Genomic DNA, 20204 nt, shown 5'->3' with positions numbered 1-20204 from the left:
TAAATTTTCAGTTGTTCTGGTAACTACTGTTCAGGAATTGTTTTTAGTTTGTGTTTATTTGCTTAAGTAAATCTACTAAATTTAATTGGTCTAGGAAATTTCCCTCTGCCTGGTATCCAGGAAGCTACCACATAAGGTGACAGGCAGAGGATTTCAAGCCATAATGGAAAATAATTCTTTGTAATCCAGTAAAAGTAAGTTTTTAAAAATCACGGAAAAGAAGCTGGAGTCGGTGAGATGGCTCAGCAGGTGAAGGCTGTGGCTGATGAACTCCATGACCTGAGTTTACTCTCTTGGATTCACAGGGGAAAACTGACTCCCACAAGTTGTCCTACACACACACACACACACACACACACACACACACACACACACACCCACACCCACACACACACCCACACCCACACCCACACACACACACACACACAGAGAGAGAGAGAGAGAGAGAGAGAGACAGAGACAGAGACACAGAGAGACAGACAGACAGAGACAGAGACAGAGACAGAGACAGAGATACATGCACTCACGGACAGACACAAATACATTATTTTGTTGTTGTTTTTCTCTTTTAAACAAAAGCTGAGCTAGAAGAAGACAATGAGGTGAGGAAGTCACTTCACCTGAAGCAGTAGGGAGCTGTCCCTAGCACAGGTCTTGGGAATGAAGACAGTAGTGGAGGATGTAGAGTTCCCTCACAGGGCAGCCCCAAAGCAATGGAAAAAGAGAACAAGGCCCCAGAGGGAGAACAAACAAAGATCAGCCTTTTTTTTTTTTTTTTTTCTTTTCTTTTCCTGCCAGCTAGGGGAGACACTAGGCAAACACTATCAGGGAACTCTGGTATAGCCCAGATTGCTTTAACCTTTTCTAACCTTTTTTCCACTTCAGACCTAGAGGCTGAACTTAGGACCTTGTAAATGTTAGGCAAACACTCTACCACTGAACTATGAATTAAATATATATATTTGCAGGCCAGGCATGGTAGCACATATCTTTAATCTCAGCACTTGGGAGACAGAGGCAGGCAGATCTCTGTGAATTTGAGGCCAGCCTGGTCTACAGAGTGAGTTCCAGGACAGGCTCCAAAGTTACACAGAGAAACCCTGTCTTGAAAAACAAACAAAACAACAACGTGTGTGTGTGTGTGTGTGTGTGCGCGTGTGGTATAGATTTGGGCTAATGTACAGTTTTAATGAAGTTTAGCAGGTGACATGGAGTGCTAGCCAACCAGAAATCACAGCACTACTGTATACTCAAACTGCCAACTTTGGAGCACTGAATTCTGTCCTGTCTGCCAGGGAGAACTGGAGAGCAGCAGGCACACAGTGAAACGGGAAGGCCAGCTGGGTGCTGGTTTGACTGGGCTGTGTGGCATGGAGGACAGATGTGTGGCAGATAGCTGTGAACAGGCTGCTCACAGCATCATCAGAGATGATGTCCAGGTGACTGCTGGAAGTAACCAGAACCTCTGCTGAGGTGACTGTACTTCTTTAAAAAAACAATTTAACTTTATGTGTATGGGTGTTTTGCCTGCATGTGTGTCTGTGCACCAGGTGAGCACCTGTAACTCACAAAGCCAGAAGAGGGCATCAGATCCCCTGGAGCTGGATTACCGGAGGTTGTTCTGGAAGAACAGCCAGTGTTTTTAACTACTAAGCCATCAACAGCCCATTACCTGGTGTTTTATAACTTCAACCATTCATGATCCTTGCTTGGGATTTTTGAAACATCTGCAATCCACCTCTATGATTGTTTATTATTTTTCTTTAAAATTTTAAAATTACATTGTAAATGTATTTATTGTGTGTAGGTGTAGGCATGTGCCTGGGCTTGAGATTGGAGGTCAGAGGACAACTTTCAGAGTTGGTCTTCCTTCCACTGGGGAGTGAGCTCAGGTGGCAGGCACCTTGACCCACTGAGCCACCTCATCAGCCCCTTAGTACTTTTGGTTGTATTTACTTTTATTGAAAGTTAAATGTACTCGTGATTTTTCTGTAAGTCATTGCAGTAAAGACATAATCATTAAATGGACCTGCGTGAGTGTGTGGTGCCGGGGCTCATATGCAGACTGTTGTACACACTAGGCAAATGCTTGCCCACTGAGCCACATCCCAAGCCCTGAGCCTGGACACATTTTATGTGCCATTGCATCATGAGCCACTTTGCTCATACACATTCTCAGTGATTTCCTTCAAATGCATCAACACTGGTCTATCTAGAACAGCTTAGAATCACAGGAAGAGCCTCAAGCAGCTTCCATTTCTACCGCTGGGACACACATGACTTATGTTTCATTAGGATGAGCGTGGGGATGACTCTTATCACTATGCCATGCTGACCCTTTGTATTTTATTCCAATGGCCCTTATACTTCTGTCCTTGGTTCAGTTTCCAACCCCTCACTTCAGATGTTCTTACCTATGGGATCAGGGCACAGTGCCCCCAAAACCTTCTGCCCTTTATCTCTCTACTCCCTCTTTCCTTATTTCATTACTGCTCCCAGTTCTCTCTATAAGACAGCATCCTTAATTGGTCTTCCCTTCCACAATGCACCCCCAGGTCCCCACTATATTCAGTTTTCACTGCTTCATTTTTAGTCCACAAGCAGGGTTACATGTTCCTTCTACTCACTAGTTAAGACAACACACCAGCACACTTCCTTCAGCCCCATTCCCCCCTCAGCATCCCTCTTTTTCATGTCATTGCCAAAGTCATAAGAAGGTCTACACTTGTGACTCCCTTTCATTCCCCTAGCTGGGTATACCTCTCTGTGAAGGCAAGAAGGACCCCAATATTGCTGGGCTCAGTGCCCTCTTCCACCTGCCCCTGCTCTGTTACCTCGGAAGTGCTGCCCCTTCAGAGTCTTGCTGTCCCTTCTCAGCCTTTGTAATGTTCCTCTTCCTGGTGCCTCCTTCTGAATGTCTCCCTCTGCCTGCTGCCAAGCTCTCTGCTTCTCCCAAACCAGCAAATGCCAAAATAGGATATGGCATTCCTGTCCTGTAAGGTCACAGGAATCTGGCCACACTGAAGGCTATGTATTGCTCTTCTTGAGCCACAGTGCACATTAGCCTATTTGATTCTAAGAAGCACTGCACTATAGACACATGGAATTCGAGGAGCCCAGAGTTGCCAACAGTGGTCCTGACAACGCAGGGAAAGGAGAGTGGAATCTCTGAATGAACTGAGGACTTGGGTTTTCATGGAGTGAATATACACACTTTGTCATCCTTGATACCTGACTGTCCCTATACTCAACAGAGAGGCATGTGACTGAACCCTTCCAAAATATCTTGTCCAATAGAGATGTACTGCAGATATAAACTACACACTGGGTTCTGAAGACATATTTAAATATGAAATGTAAAATACTGCAACAATACTATATTGCTCAGATGCTGGTGGAATATACCTGTGATTTCAACACTCAGAAGACTGAGGAAGGAGGAACTGTAATTAGAGGCCAGCCTGGGCTATACAGTAAGACTCTCAAAAACAACTGGTCAACAAACCAACCAAGGAGTCAACTTACCTACCATCCAACCAACCAACTAACCAACCAACCAACCAACCAACCAGTTAACCAATCAGCCAATCAGCTAACTATTCAACCAACCAACCAACCAACCAACCAGCCAGCTAGCCAGCCAACCAACCAATTAGCCAACTAACCAACCAACCAACCAACCAACCATCAACCAACTAACCAATCAACCAGCCAGTCAGCTAGTCAACCAATCAACCAACCAGCCAGCCAGCCAACCAACCAATTAGCCAACCAACCAGCCAGCAAACTAGCCAATCAATTAGCCAACCAACCAGCAACCAACCAACCTATCAACCAACTAACCAACTAATCAGCCACCCAAACAACCAATCAAACTTGTTGTGTATTGGAATATTTTGGATATACTGAATTAAATAGTATTGGAATTTTATGTATTTTGACTTAAAATGTGGCTGCTAGAAAATTTTAAATTACATATGGGCTGCCTTTTTTTTTTTTTTTAATGTTCCTTTCCTCACAAAATGTTAAATGGCTTCTACTGATTGCAGAATGAATCAACCTCAGCAGCATGGCTCTGGGGTCGCCATGGTCTGGCTCCAGCCTGCTTCCCAGCTCTGCACTGACGGCTTTGCCATCTCCCCCATCCCCACCCCTGAGCCTAGGCTCTGTCCTTACAACATGGTGTATACTCTTCCCACAGCTTTGCTGAGTTTCGCCTTTCTTCCCTCATTTACAGCCTGGTTCTGAGATAAAGGTGCAGCTGGAGGGTTACCACTGTGGGAGGAAAGCCTTCCCCATCCTTGACCCCACTAACATAAAGACTTGCTTCTTCTTGTGACTCGTCTGTATCAATATCCAGTGGCAGCTGTGGGTGTTGACAGCATGTTCTGCCATGGGGCTATACTTCTGGCCCCTGAGTCTGTATTTTAATATGTCACATAAATTAGCTCATATTGTCCTTGGTCCATCAAGTTAGTATGCCCATGTACCCTCTAGTCTGTGTCTAACACACCTAATAACTAACTGGGTACAGTGCTCTGACCCCTAGGGACCAGCCCATGTTTGGATGTGCTCTTGATAGAGCTGGATTCTGCAGGGCTGGCAGGGGACCCAAAATGACAGGATAATTCCTTCTACCAGATCAAGGGTAAGAAACCTCTTTGTCCCTGATAAGAGAAGGGAAATGTTGGGCTTAAAACATCACCCAAACTTAGATTTTAAGAATTCTGAAATGGGCTGGCAGTCTGGCGCACGCCTTTAATCCCAACACCTAGAAGGCAGAGGCAGGTGGATCTCTGTGAGTCTCAGGCCAGCCTGATCTACAGAGGGAGTCTCAGGACAGCTAGGGCTACACCTAGAAAACCTGTCTTGAAAAACAAATGAAAAAGAATTCTGAAATGGATGATTTAACACAAAAATTGGCCGATGGCTGGAGATAACTTCAGGGGGTGCTCAGCCAAAGAAAATAGACAATCTGTTAGAAGGATCATTCTTATCACCAGGAAACCAAGAGGAGTTAGCTCAAAATAAAAAAAAATCACACACACACCACATATACTACACACATAACACATACATACACACATACCACATACACCACACATACTACACACATACCACATACATACATACATACATACATACATGCATGCATACATACTACACACACACCACACACACACACCACATACATACAGCACACCCACATACATACACACCACACACACATACACCACATATATACACACCACACACACCACATTCATTCATACATACATACATACATACATACCACACACACCATATACACACACATACACCACACAAACCACACACACTGCATATATATATACACATAACACACACACACACAAACACACACACAGAGCACATACACACTCCAAGGAGAAAATGCACCATAAATTTAAAAGTGAGGATGAAAATCCCAAGAACCTAAGATGATAGAATAAAACAAAAGGAGATGTAAAATACACATAACTGAAAACATATAGGAAGAGAATAAACTCACACACAGCCCACAAAAAGAATAGGCTCATTGGAAAGTATGGGGGACAGCTTAGTCAGCACAGCCAGGCTAAAATGCGCACTTGAGTTTGGATTCACAGTGCTACATTAGTCAGGATGGTGGCATGCATCTATACTGGGGAGGAGACAGGCCAGGGAGGTGCTGGGAGGAGAGGCAGATGAATCCCTCAAGCTCAACAGTCAACCAATCTAGCCAATCAGTGAGCTCTGAGTTTAATGAGAGACCTACCTCAAAACTAAGGTGGAAAGCAATAGAAGAAGACACCTGACCTCTGACACTGACCTCTGGTTTCCACACCCACATGTAAATACACATAATAAACACACATCCACACACTCTACACAATACACAAAAAATACATATATTTGAAAAAAGTAAACAGTAAATACTATAATGAAAACAGTATATTAATGGACAAAATACCAAATTAAACACATCTAAGAATTAGTAAGCAATGTGAGATATAAATACACAGCTTAGAAAGTAACTCAGGGGCTGGAGAGATGGCTCAGCCGTTAAAGGCTAGGCTCACAACCAAAAAGAAAAAAAGAAAAAAAGAAAAAAAAAAGAAAAAAAATAAAGTAACTCAGAAAGAGAAAACAGAAAACATGAACTTATGACAAGGCCAGCACACCCTGCATAGGACACAGAATGACAAGGCTAGCACACCCTGCATAAGACACAGAATGACAAGGACAAGCCAGAAAACACTGCATAGGACACAGAATAATGACAAGGCTAGCATATTCTGCATAGGACACAGAATGGCCAGGACACAATGCATAGGACACAGAGTGACAATGACAGACCAGAAAACACTGCACAGGACACAGAATGACAATGACAGGCCAGCACACCCTGCATAGGACACAGAATGACAAGGCTAGCACACCCTGCATACGACACAGAATGACAAGGACAAGCCAGAAAACACTGCATAAGACACAGAATGACAATGACAAGGCCAGGACACAATGCATAGGACACAGAGTGACAATGACAGGCCAGAAAACACTGCATAGAACACAGAATGACAAGGCTAGCACATTCTGCATAGGACACAGAATGACAAGGTCAGCACACACTGCATGGGACACAGAATGACAATGAAAAGGCCAGCATACCCTGCATGGAACACAGAGTGACAAGGCCAGCACACCCTGCACAGCAGCTGAGGCAAGGAGGATAAAAGGCCTGGCAGGCAGCATTGTCATGACAAGAGTTATCTCTTTCATGGATTGCATCATTAATATTATAGCTAGAGTCATCCCTAGGCTGTGTGTGGCAGCTCACAGCTGTAATCCTGGCATTCCGCAGACTAAGGCAGGAACACTGGAGGTCAGCCTGGCCATACAGTGAGTTTCAGGATAGTTTGAAATCACAAAACCTTATTTTGGAAAATGAGAACCAACCAAATAAACCAACAAAACAAGATAAAACAAATCCCAAAGGATCTGCAGGAGATGCTGCCAGCAAACACCTGGACGACACGATGATACTGCACTTATCCGCAACAAACAGAACAGCCTCAAAGTGTGAAATAAAATGATGGGAACTTTTCTGAAAATAAATACACCTCCTTTAAAAAAAAGAGATAAAAAAGAGAGAAAAAGGAAGGCAACTATAATGTCAGTAGTGAGGTTGATACTTTTCAATGAAAATATCAGCAGTTTGAATAGTTAACAGGTGTGACATGAACACATATAAGAGAATACACGTTTCAACAAATATCAGTGTCTGTGGGGAAGCATTTGCTGAACATAGCAAGAAATGTCTGAATTTAACACTACTTTCAATTGCTTCTTTTAAAAAACTATTTTTGAGGCTAGAGAGATGGCTCAGGAGCCAAGAGCACTTGCTGCTCTTGCAGAGAGCCTGAGTTGGGCTCCCAGTATCTGCATCAGGCTTCTCACACTGCCTGTAACTCCAGGGATCCCAGTGGTCTCTCTGACCTCCAAAGGCACCTGCACTCACACACACACAGCTCCCCCCCACAACAGGAACAGTGGTAAACTATCATAATAGTGTGTTGATGATGTGACAATGTGCACTGTGGCATGTCTGTTGGCAGGGGACAGTTCTGGGGAGTCATTCTCTTCCTCCACTTTTATGTGGCCTCCAGGGATCAAACTTGGGTCATCAGGCTAGAGTGGCAAGAGCCTTATCATTTACCCATCTCTTCAGCCCTTCACATGGCTTTATTATAACTGTGTCTGTATGTGCATGGCTTGTGAGTGGGCACATGTGCCATGGTGCATGTGTGGAGGACAGAGGACAGCTTTGTGCATTTGGTTTCCTTCCTTTGGACTCAGGTTAACAGGACTGTACTGTGTGTGCCTTTACCTGTTGAGCCACCTTACTGTCCCCAAATGCTTTTGCTTAAAGAAGTTTCCTAGTGTCCCAGGTGGTTATCCCTTTAGTAGCAGGGATGCATTTTGCCTGACCCACTACTAACTCTTGTGATCACTCCCTTTTCTCTTTTGTTTTTCAGGTTTTGGAGATCTACCCAGGGCCAGCAAGAGTCCCATGCCAAGCTACACCCTATTCCCTCTGTCCTCTCCTCAGCGCCTCCCTTCACACCCTCCTACCTCCTTGCCTAGCCTTTCTAGGTCTCTCCTCCTTCCTCTGCAGCCATCCAGACTCCTAACGGTGACAGTCCTCTGCTTCAGGCCTTCCTTAGGGTTCTTCTCTGTGGACTCAGTGACCTGGTTAAGGATGTGTCAGTCTGACCACTCACACATTTATACTGTCTGAACTTCTTACTCTTGCCTGTGTAGGGTCTCTCTCATCAACAGAACACCAAAAGCCATCTTCCTACCACCACTGCCTAATTGGCTTCTCTTCCGTCACCTAAATCTCCTCAGCTCACATTGCATCTTTGGATGTAGCTCTTCCTCCTTACCCTCCACATTCAGTCCACTCACTGGCTCTAACATAAAAACGCATCCATCATTTGACCAGTTTGCACCACATCCTCCATTACTATCTGGATCCACGCCACTATCATCTTGTGCTTGGATCACTGAGCAAGTTCCTAGTGGAACTCCTTGCTTCTGGTCCCTTCTGCTCACTTTAATCTAGCTGAGTAATCCTGTTAAAACACATCAGATCATGTCCTCCTTTTATTAAAACCCTCTAAAGGGGTTTTCTTGCCCCCCACAAAAGCCAAAGTTATTTTAAGAGAGTCCCAAAGAATTTCATCTACCCTCCATCTCCTTGACCACCCTGGTCTCATTTCCCCCTCTTGCTGTTCACCCTGTCCCAGGCCCACTGGCACCCCTTGTTGCCTGAGCATCACAGGCATACCCCTATGGCAGGCCCTCTGATGTGCTGTCACCTCTTCCTAGAATGGTTCTTTCCCCAGATATCCCCCCCCCTTCAGGTCTTTCTCTTACATCACCAATCTGGAGACATGTTTGAGGGTCCTGTTTACAACGAAACCCTTCACTCCACACTCACTTTCCTTTCTAGTTTATTTTCCTGAGATTCAGCATACTTTATTAATCTCATTTGTTTGAGTTCCCCCTCAACTGGTAGAGGGCAGTAGCTTTGTCTGTTTTCTAATCTGCTCTACCCGAAGTGCGTGACCCCCTAGTAGGTGACACTTCTTCAGGGATTGGTAAATGTGAGAGGAGATGTACCCAGACCTACAGGTCACAAAAAGTGACAAAAATGTCCTTGCAGGCCCTGATGGACAGGAAGAATAGGGGGAGAAGAGACGACAGATCAAAGTTCCTGGACAGACAAGAGTGAGCAGGATTAAAGCCCCTCCCAGTGTGGGTAGATGTGGAGACAAATTATGAGTCACAGTTAACAAAAACTCTGTTCCACTGCCATGGTTGTGAAGCACTGTTCTAAATCCCTGGGCAAACAAGGAGCAAGAGAGAGCGAGAGAGAGATGCTTAGGAGGGAGATGAGAAAGATCTGGGAAGATCCCAAAAGGGGAAGGACAAAGACCAGGCTGTGCTGGCTGATACAGGCTGTGCTTGTTCAGATTAGGTAATTAATACCAGCAAAGTCCTTGTCCTCTCTGAGGAGAGCGAGGCCACTGAACAACGCCGTTCTCTGTGAGCTCTGCTCTGCTAAGACCCCTGAATATCACCTAACAGTTGTCAGCTGCACTGTGTGGAAGCTCTGTGGGGAGACAAACTGTAAATCTAGAAGATTAAACTGTGCAACTCTCCACAGATGGCCTTTATCCCCAACCCTTATTGGGACTTCAGAAAACCGCTATTTTATAAAACTATTTTTTATCTACTTGGTAAATACGTACTAAGAACAAACAATGTATCAAGTAGTATGTTTCTACCATAAAGTGATAGGTAAACATATTTTTGGGGGGAATTTAAATAATTTTTTAACAAATTTTTATTTATTTGCTGGTGTTGCTGGGGATCAAACCTGCAGCTTCATTCATGCTAGGCAAGTGCTCTTCCACCAAGCCATACCCCAGCCCTTTTAAAACAATTTAAAAGTTCTTTCTTTTTACTGATTTTTTTCTGAGACATAGGCTAGCTGTGTTGTTCAGGCTGACCTCCAAGTCCAATTCTTCTGCCTTACCTCCCAAGTGCTCTGATTAAAGGCATGTGCCATGGACTCCACTAGCTTGAGGCCTTCTGAGTTGTACATCAAGCCACAGGTGTATTTATGATGTATTTATTTAAATGCAATTGTACTGAAATGTTTTAGAACATCAGAAAGCTACCACATAATAACAGTATTCTAGAATGTCCTCAAAGCTACCTTGTTGATATGTGCAAAAGGTTACATTTATCATTTTGTTTGTATTTCTTAATTTTCTGTGGAAGGTCATAAGCCTAAGACCACAGAGAACTTTTGTCTTTGTGTGTGTGCATATATGTGTAGTTTGTGATTTCATGTTCACATGTATGGGTGTGTGTGTGCATGTGAGGATGTGTGGAGAAAGAGGTTGACTTTGGGCATTTTCCTTGATAACTGTCCGCTTCACTTACTGAGGTGGGGGGTCTTTGCTGAACCTGGTGCCTGCAGATTTTAGTCTCGATAGCCAGATCGTTCCAGGGAAATCCCTGTCTCTGCCTCCCGAGTGACTGGAGTAGTTCTTAAGTGGTGTTGGGGATCTGAACTGCAGTCCTCACACCTGTCCATCGCCCCATGGACCAGGGCACTGGCCCTGTCCTTGGCAGTTACTTCCAGCTAGGATCTATGTGCTTCCTACCTTGCCTGTTTCATCACCGACTGAAGTGACATGCTCTTTAGACTCAGTCCTTGGACAAGAGATGGAACAAGGCTGGGTGCTGGTGGTGCATGCTTTTAATACCAGCACTTGGGAGGCAGACACAGGAGGATCTCTGTGAGTTCGAGGCCAGTCTGGTCTACAGAGTGAGTGCCAGGACAGAATCCAAAGCTACAGAGAGACCCTGTCTCAAAAAACCACACAAAACAAAGAGATGGAACAAGAGGGAGCAGCTCCTTCCTTGCACCTAATCCAGAAGTTTCTAGTCTAACAATATGTGACCCATCTCTTGACTGATGTAACTGCAACTCTCTTGAAGAGAGAATGGAGATTCGGTAGCTGGGTGGATGAGCAGGACTTCAGAGCCACTGGGTTTCTTACATGGTAAGGAAAGTCAATGATAAGGGCATGGCACTCATGGATACCGGGTATAGACTATACACCTGACCTGGTGTGACCCTGAATTGACTTCTGAAGGAAAAAGAACTTAGAATAAATACTCTGAATGTCAAACATCGCCAGGCACCGCAAACAAAACCAACATGACTTTTTCTTCCCTTTAACTTTTTGTGTCTTAGAGACATAATTGGTCCTTTATACACCACAATTAGAACCTTGAGGCTACTTGTTGCAGCATTTTGCATCAGTCACACAGCACTGTCCACGGGCAGAGGCGTTTCATAAATCTATTCTTTCTTAGTATCACTGAGCTGCCTACATGCCTCTCACCTCCCCCACAGAATATTCTTACAGTTCACATTTCCAGTGTCCACGATTCCATAACTGGAGAGCACCCTACACTGCTGGGTTTAGGAGATGCTTGTTCTTTAGCACCTCCTGACTCTGGTTTCACAGTGGCTGACAGATAGCCACTGGTGACACTCAGATCCCAGTGGCAGGTTCTTCTAGGGCCCTGGGATGTAACTTGGCCAACCTGAACTCACCCAAAGCTGTTCCTTTTATCACCCTCACCTCACCTCACCTCACCTTGGATTAACTGGTGATTGCTCTATTTTTTTGTTTTGGAGGAACAGCAGCCCCTGGTGAAGGAAAAGCAGGTGGGGTGGCTAGGAACATGAGTTCCAGAGTCAGGATGGACTTGAGCTCCAAACTGTCAACCCCAATGCTGGGTTCACTGTGTGCGGCACAGAAAATGTTCAAAACATTTCAGCTATTATATCTAGAACTCACTATGCAGTGGACTAGTGCCTCCTAAATGCTGAATGTCATCCTGAGTGACAGACAAGTTCTGTTTATTCACTTGCTTTGAAGTGAACAGACTCTGAGTGATTGTTGCCTTTTGACAAGAGCATTAAGTCTCTTAAGGACATTTCATTATTTCTTGTCCTTGTTTAAGACAAAAGTGATGAACTGACCATTGAGACCCAAGAAAACCCGGAAAATGACTTAGAAGTCAGCTAATTGATTTCTGCCAGAGAAGCACAGGCAATAACAGAGAACACAATAGCGACTGTGGGATGTGTGACAGCTACAGGTGTAAGACTCTAGACAGGCCTATTCCTCAGCAACATTACCTCAGAACACACAATACTCAAGTCCCAAATGTGAGCCACAAAATGCCCAAGTCGCAGAAGAGAAAAATCTATGTGACCTTGAGCTCTGAGATGACAAAATATGACACGAAAGGCATAATCCATGAAAAAATTAACTGGACTTCACTAATATTTAAATGTTTTATTTTATGTAAGACAGGGTTAAGAGAAAGACAAGTTACAGACTGGTAGAAAATATTTACAAAACCTACATCTGACACAGACCCAAAGTGTACAACTAACCCAACAATAAATAAAAACACCTGACTTTTTTTTTTTTTTTTGGAGACAGGGTTTCTCTGTGTAGCTTTGGAGCCTATCCTGGCACTCACTTTGGAGACCAGGCTGGCCTCGAACTCACAGAGATCCGCCTGCCTCTGCCTCCCCAGTGCTGGGATTAAAGGCATGCGCCACCAACGCACAGCTAAAAACACCTGACTTAAAGAATGGGCCATAGACCTTAACACCTCACCAAAGAAGATATGCAGATGCAAATGAATGCTTGAAGAGATGCTACAGCCAGGACACGGTGACACACACCTTTGATCCCAGCAATCGGGAAGCAGAGGCTGGTGAATGTGAGTTCAAAGCCAGCCAGGGCTACTTAGTCAGAGCCCATCTTACAAAAAAGGTTGCTATATGCCATCTATCTTCAGGGAAATGCATACTAAAACAAGACACCAATATGCACATTAGCTTGGCCACAAGACACAACACAATAGCCAATTCTGGATCCACAGAGACTCCTTCATTGCCAGCAGGAGTGATGTTCAACAGTGTGGCTGTTAAAAAACAACATGCTACATGATCTGGAAACCTAAAACACAGCATAGCCAAACAATACAATTTTAACCTGGCCATAAAAAGGAACAAGGTATTAATACATACTACAACATAGATGTTATACGAAGTAAGCCAATCATAGAAACCTACACATCTTATATGTTTGTTCAGAACAGGCAAACATATGAAGACAGAAAGTGGATTAGTGATTTCCTAGGCCTAGGGACTGTGCATGTGGTACGGTGTGTGTGTGTGTGTGTGTGTGTGTGTGTGTGTGTGTGTGTGTGTGTGTGTGTGTGTGTGTGTGTTATAGGAAGATAGGAGAGTGACAATTTAAAAGTTTTTTTCCCTGAGGTGATGAAAATATTTTATAACTGGTTATAGCAATGGCTGCATGACTGTAAATATACTAGAAACCACTAATTTGTACATTTTAAAGAGGTATAAGAATACACATAATCAAAGTGATTCTATGCAGACTTCTCTTCCTGGATACTATGGCTACAGGCTCTTGCTGTTATCTTCCATCCTTGCCTCTTTCTATTTTTCCTCTCTTTACCAGGATGAGCAATGTGTATTGCCAGACCTCACAATTATAAGACTGTGGAAGCACTAACACATTAGTATATGGGATTTACAGCATGGACTCAGAAGCCAGATCACTAAACCAACTTGTCCCTTACTGTGACTTAAGCCCTTTGTTTTCCCATCTGTAAAGATGAAACAATGAGTTATTTTGTTCATGGATCTTGGAAAAGTATCCAATGAGTCCCTTTCTTTCCTCTTTTCTTCTCTTTCTTCTTCTTCTTCTTCTTCTTCTTCTTCTTCTTCTTCTTCTTCTTCTTCTTCTTCTTCTTCTTCTTTTCTTTTCTTCTTCTTCTTCCTCTCTCTCTCTCTCTCTCTCTCTCTCTCTCTCTCTCTCTCTCTCTCTCTCTCTCTCTCTCTCTCTCTCTTTTCCTAGTACCAGCAATGGTAGTGACGCCAGCACTCTTGTCTAATAAAATCTGCTTGCTGCCTGTTGTCATGGGTTCTCTCACTACTCAGCCCTTAGCTCTCTCCCTAGGGAGCCTCAACTACTTCTGGTGTTCTTAAAGCCACCAGTATGCCTGGTGGTGCCTGGTTCATGGTGGTGCCCATTCCCAACTGATGCATATCCAATGCATCTGGGTTATATCTTTCTGAAGAGATGGACAATTATATCTGGACAGCCCATATGTGCTCTGTAGTAAAACCCAACCCAACCAAACCAACTCAACCAAACTCACCTTCTTCCCCCAACTCTGGATCCACATATTGCACAAGTACTCTATTATCCCACGCTGCCACTTAACATACAAATGTGGGACTAGCTGATAAGTCTCCTCCTCTTATATTTCATCAATGCCTAACTTCTCCCCATGTTGCCTCAGAGCTTTCATCACCTCTGCTGCACTTGAAAACATCCCCCAGGCTCAGGCTAAACTTCAGACCATGTAAGCCAGGACTCGGGAGTATTTTATTGCTTCCAGGTCATTCCAGCATAGTGAACCTGGAGAGTTGTTGCAGCCAACTGTCTCCAGAGCCTCTGCTTTCACTGCTGGCTTCACAGTTCCATCCCCGCAATGCTGAATGTGCCTGATCACACCTTCTGCCCACCCCAGCACTTTACCCTGTGTAGTAGACTCCCCTACGTGCCTTCAGTCTGGCTTACTCCTACTTATCTTGTGGGTCTGCTAGCTGCTGCCACCATCCATCAAGTCTTCTCTACCCACCAATCTAGGGTCAAGTAGGTATTCCTCTTCTGCTCTCCTTGATATGCAAGAAAAAAATCTGCACTGTGCTCAGACTTCTGCCCCCACCCATGACAATGCCATCCTCACTCTCATTTAGCTGTCACCTGCACCTGATATTCTGCTTGGCCTCATGCAAATAAATACTCAATACATATTAGCTGGATAACTTTGCAAAGAAAAGATTTGGGAAAGATGGTGTTTATGCTTAATTACATTTGGATCCATTATTTTTATTTTTACCAACTTGGTTACCAAATTTAGCTCTCTGCTCAATTCTGAGGCCCTGTACATGAAGAACTGCTGCAGGTTCTTCTATTGGCCTCTTATTTTGTACTAAAAAGTCTTCTAAGACTCTTTCAATATTTTTAGAAAAAGACTGTGGAGAAAAACCTGTAAATAAAATATTTCACCAGGTGTGGTGGCACATGCCTTTAATCCCAGCACTTGGGAGGCAGAGGCAGGAGAATCTCTATGAGTTCAAGGCTAGCCTAGTCTAAAAAGAAAGTTCGAAGACAGTCAGGGCTACACAGAGAAACCCTGTCTCAAAAACAAAACAAAACAAAACAAACAACGAAAAAGTATTGCTATTATCCTCTATTATGGGTTATCTTACTTCTCTATGTAATAGCATAACAAAATAAAAGTATCTTTTGTTTTTGAGACATGTATCATTATCTCAAATTATATAAATCTTGACCACTAGTCTGGACCCTGAGATTACATTAAGAGAAAAGAGAAATCCCAAAGACATTTAATCACACTTATAGCTAAGCAATTAAAATAAGCTGTAAAAGAATACTTCAAAAGAAATACACAATACAAGTAATGGAGTTTGTGTTCTTTTAATAAACACACTTGCATAGTTATATTACAATTGTGTAAAAATAAAAACAGATTATTTCATGCCAAGCGTGCCCAGCATTTGCACAATCTCAATACCTTTAATACTATAGTTTTCAAGACACACAAAATAAAAATTTAAGGCAAATACATCACTTTGCAACAATTTAATAATTTATTACATTACAGTAGCATCACAGCAGCATGTAATAATGCCACTCTAGGCAAAGGGTTCTCAGTATTCCATCAGTTATTTACAAGAATTCATAACTGGTAAAATTCATCCTAAGAAAACTTGGCAAATAAAGCTTTGGCCTGGACTTGGCATTTCTTTCTCTGCCTGTCCTCCCCTTACTCTCTTTATTTTGAACTCTAGTTCCATATTGTATTTTAAAACTTACTGTTTTAAGTGTTGCATTATTTCAAAATACTCAAAGATTCAGAGAAACTATATAATTGATAGGGTTAATTTTTAGTTTTCAATTTTCTAAAATAACAGTTTGGGCTGTAGCCTTTCCCCCCCTCTCACTGCTGTCAAGTTCAAGTACATGTTTTAGAAATTCCTGCTACACAGTGCAGTGTGATATTAACTAAGCGTGTCCTATAAGTTCCAATTCATTCCAATTTTTAAGTTATGTCTCCAGTAAACTCTTTCCTTCTTAGCAACAGAAAGTTGCCTTGTATTAAATCAGGAAGAGAGCAAACACACGGCTGGATGAGGTATTGCAACAGATTGCATGCACTTATAAGAACGATTCAAATGATTATATTTCATATGATTTCCTTGTTACAGCTCTCTTTTGGATGTATGACAAAATACCTACCCAAGAAGTATCTGGTTAACACAGTAAGTTTATCTTCTAGACTGACAATTACTTTGAATGCTGGGCCAGTGTGTGACTTAAGCCACAGGTACCTGATGAAAGATTTTTTTTTCAGATTGATTATAGATGCTGAGCTCAACCTGAGTGCCATTTCTAGTAATCTACTTCTAGTTATGGAACAATTTATCAGCATAGTAGAAAGCCCCAAAATAAAAATGATAAAGACAAAAGTGCTTTATGGAACGATGCAGTTAATTAGCAGTGCTCAGATTTCTAACCTTGGTTTATACAGCAGCTGTCCACACACTCAGCTCAAGGAGATAAAGGCAGAACGTTGAGGAGATAAAAAGCAAGATCAGGTAATCTATATACTGTGGAAAAGTCAGTTTGGAATCAGTCTTCGTACTGTCTCTAAGTGACTGCAGGCAATTCTCTTCTCAATCTACAAATTGATATTATTGCTTTCCTATGAATGTCATTTAAAATATTGTCATGATGGCAAGTGCTAAAATGGAGGTGGGCTAAAAACTTTAACAGAGATCCCCACTCCAGGGAGCACACATACACATCGCCCAACACTGGGAAGTTTTTCCAATACAGATATTTGAGCTTTGTGAAGTTGCAACTAAACTGTTGGTTCTTTCTCAAGTCATGATTTAGGCAATGTACAATTGTAATAATTCACTCATAATATATAGGCACATTAACATAAATATTGCACAAAATATGCCTTTAAATTAAAGTGAGAGGTATAAAAGCATGTTTCATTTTCTCAAAGAACTCTATAAGGAATAAGACTCTGTGATTGTATATACACTTATCTGACATTTCATAACAGTAGATTGCACTGCAATTTGTAAACATTTTAAATTGCATAAACTGCTCATTGATTTCAAATATGGTTCAATACTGTATTAAAATTCTTTTTCATTTCAGCTAAGTGCTCTCATATATATCAGTTTATAATAATGTCTATTGCATTTAGAGTGCTTTCCATTTGCGGGAAGAGGTAAAATTCTATGTCCAAGCAGCCAATGTGGGAGAAGAATATTAGCCAGGAAAGTGTGGATAGCAATGTCAATATTTAGCCACAAAGAAGCCTCATGGGTGTAGAGGAATGCCAGCTCTCATTCCTTACCACCATGGATTCTTGGCTAGAGCCTGCATACCTGCTTCAGGTATGGCACAAACCCTTCAAGGGTTCTTTATGATTTTCACTAAATGCATTATGAATGTCAACAGTGTCATTTTGTATACTAGGGTGAGTAGTCACCTGACTACAAGAGATAACATAACTTCTACTTTAGAATACATTATAGATATAAGTGCTCTAAACCAGGGGAGGTTTCTCACCTGAGTCAATGATGGACACTTTCCATTCCTGAAAGCAATCTAGGTTCATGTCATCAGTAAAGCAGTAACTGTATGCTGGAGCACAGATCTGCAACCTGGAGCACCTAAGGCCCTAAAGGAGCTGTCTGAGTCCTGTGCTCATCCTTGGGCAGTCAAGACAAACTAGATATACACTACTCTGCACACACTGGCCAGAGCACACCACTTTCATCTTCTGTGAGACAAGGAAAGTTCCTCCAATGTTACTGCTCCTATTCAGATCACACAGAAACATAGAAAAGGCTATTTCCACTGTCAGCCTTCAAACAAACCTAACTATTGGTACTCATATTGGCATATTAGAAAGTAATAAACAGTGCTTATTTGAGGACAAATCACAGACTGAGTCAATTACGGGCTCTTGTGATTAGGATTAGATCAAATATAATCGCAGAACATAAGCAAACATCACCTGAATTCCATAATGAATATACAATTGCAACAGCATTGGAAAAGCATGGCAGCCCATTCCAAACCAGACAGAACAGTTTGTGCAAATAGTGGGTCTTTGTGTGTTTGTACTCCCACCATGTAAGGGCAAACTGAATATGCATGCTAATGACCTACAATTGCCAAATTAAAAAAGGAAGAAAAATGCTAAAGGATGCCAGAGTGAACAGCAGGGAAAGCCACACAAAGACCCACTATCCTTGAAATTGTTACAAATAAATTTTAACCGTAAATTAGAAACACAAAGAAATAATCACAGGTGGCTCTAACATTCAAACGAAGTAAACGAATTGTGTAGGAGATATTTGATCAGGGCTGACTGCCCTGCCTCCACGCTAGAGTCAAACTTGGATAGTGGGTCTCTGGGGTGCTTTCACAACTGGAAGACAACATTGGGTCCTAAAAAAAGAAAAATGAGGAATAAAATGAACATAATGTAAATTAGGTGGGTGAGAAAAAAATCTGACTAATAGTCATAAGCAACATCAACTAAATAAATTTGAACCACTAAAATCCTCAATCTTTAAAAGTCCCAATTGTATAATAAAATGAAAACAGTGTTTACAAGGGCTAGAGAAACACAAATGGTAATCTATAGTTTAGCCAGCACTAATGTCTCCAAGACTATTAATAATTGATTCACGCCTCAATGTCTGAGTAGCTATAGTAAATTCTCAAGTGAACTCCTGACTATAAGCATGGAGCATTTCCAGAGCATATCCTATGGAAATTGTAGGCTTACATCAACTTACGTTTAGTGAACGTCATAGCTACTGACAATGAATTCTGGTCACTGTTGAAAAGCAATTATGACTCTCCAGTTGCTAATAAACAGCTATTTTGAGCAAACCTAATAGACACTCCACAGTTTACTAGGTGAGTTAAAAAACAGTTGTTTTATGGGAAACAAACTTTTCAGAGGATATATTTGGAAACTGTCCCCCGAGAGCTCTTTATTCCCAGCTGGGTGACAAACCTTCGCCATTCATTTAGGAAAGCAGCATTATTTTTAGACATATCCAAACTACAAAACTCCAGATATCTTAGCCCAAAGCAGGGTAGTAGATAAGCTATAGAGAGTCACTTTATAACAAAGAGCACTTTGAAACTGTCCTATCTTGATCCAGCCCCTTGACTGTTCTATGTCCTCATCTCTAAACAGGTAAGTAACTGGTACCTCCCCCCATTCCCATTTGCCTTTCTAGCAAACTGTAACTCCTTCTCCTCCTAGCCAAATGTCCTAGCCAAATGAACTCTGAGAATCCTGCAATGGTCTGTCTTCTTTCCCACACAGACTTAGGGATCTTTCCCAGGTATGTATTTGTATAAATATTCATGATGGCAAGTGTTGCATTTATCTGACTGCTCCCAACTGAAGTCCAAAGCTACTTTAGAGCAAGTATTATCATCAAATTTTGGATTCTAATGCCTGTAAGTATGTGGTGAACATATAAAGAATATTTATGAAATTAATAAACTTCCTGACTGAAGCAAATGAGAACTTCATTTCTTTAAAATTGTGAGAACAATAATAAATGAAAGATTTCCCTCCTCTTATTTGTTCAAATACTCTAATTTCCTTTTATTATTTCAGGGAGGGCTGTGATAACACAGCGGCTACTAGCTACAATAACTGGTTTTAAACTGGAGTCCAGCTTATGGTCCTCCTGAATGTTGGTTGGCATTCTAGGAATATACCCTGCCTGGCTTACCAAAAATTACCAGTGCAATTTGCTGTGTGTCCTTGGATAACTAATTCATGCTTTCTGTATAATTTGTTTACCAAACAAATTTCAAATCCTGTTTCTCTTAAGAATTAGAAACTGG

General features: G+C 42.2%; 1 protein-coding gene across 5 annotated transcripts in view; it reads right to left on the bottom strand.

The window, feature by feature from the left end:
- The window catches only part of Itsn2 (intersectin 2), a 116097-nt gene that overhangs the window by 15520 nt on the left and 80373 nt on the right, over positions 1-20204 (bottom strand). Inside the window, exon 29 of one of the 5 annotated variants that reach the window (XM_027424572.2) lies at positions 15698-18776. The exons of the other annotated variants lie outside the window; for them this stretch is intronic. Coding sequence (XP_027280373.1) covers positions 18775-18776 — 2 coding nt within the window. The 3' untranslated portion in view covers positions 15698-18774. Of the gene's footprint in view, positions 1-15697; positions 18777-20204 lie in introns of those variants that run through there. 5 annotated transcript variants of the gene reach the window in all.

This window comes from Cricetulus griseus, chromosome 7, assembly GCF_003668045.3.
Source record: "Cricetulus griseus strain 17A/GY chromosome 7, alternate assembly CriGri-PICRH-1.0, whole genome shotgun sequence".
NCBI lineage: Eukaryota > Metazoa > Chordata > Mammalia > Rodentia > Cricetidae > Cricetulus > Cricetulus griseus.
Note: the sequence above shows the minus strand (reverse complement) of the source record. Positions and strands in the feature narration are given on the sequence as shown.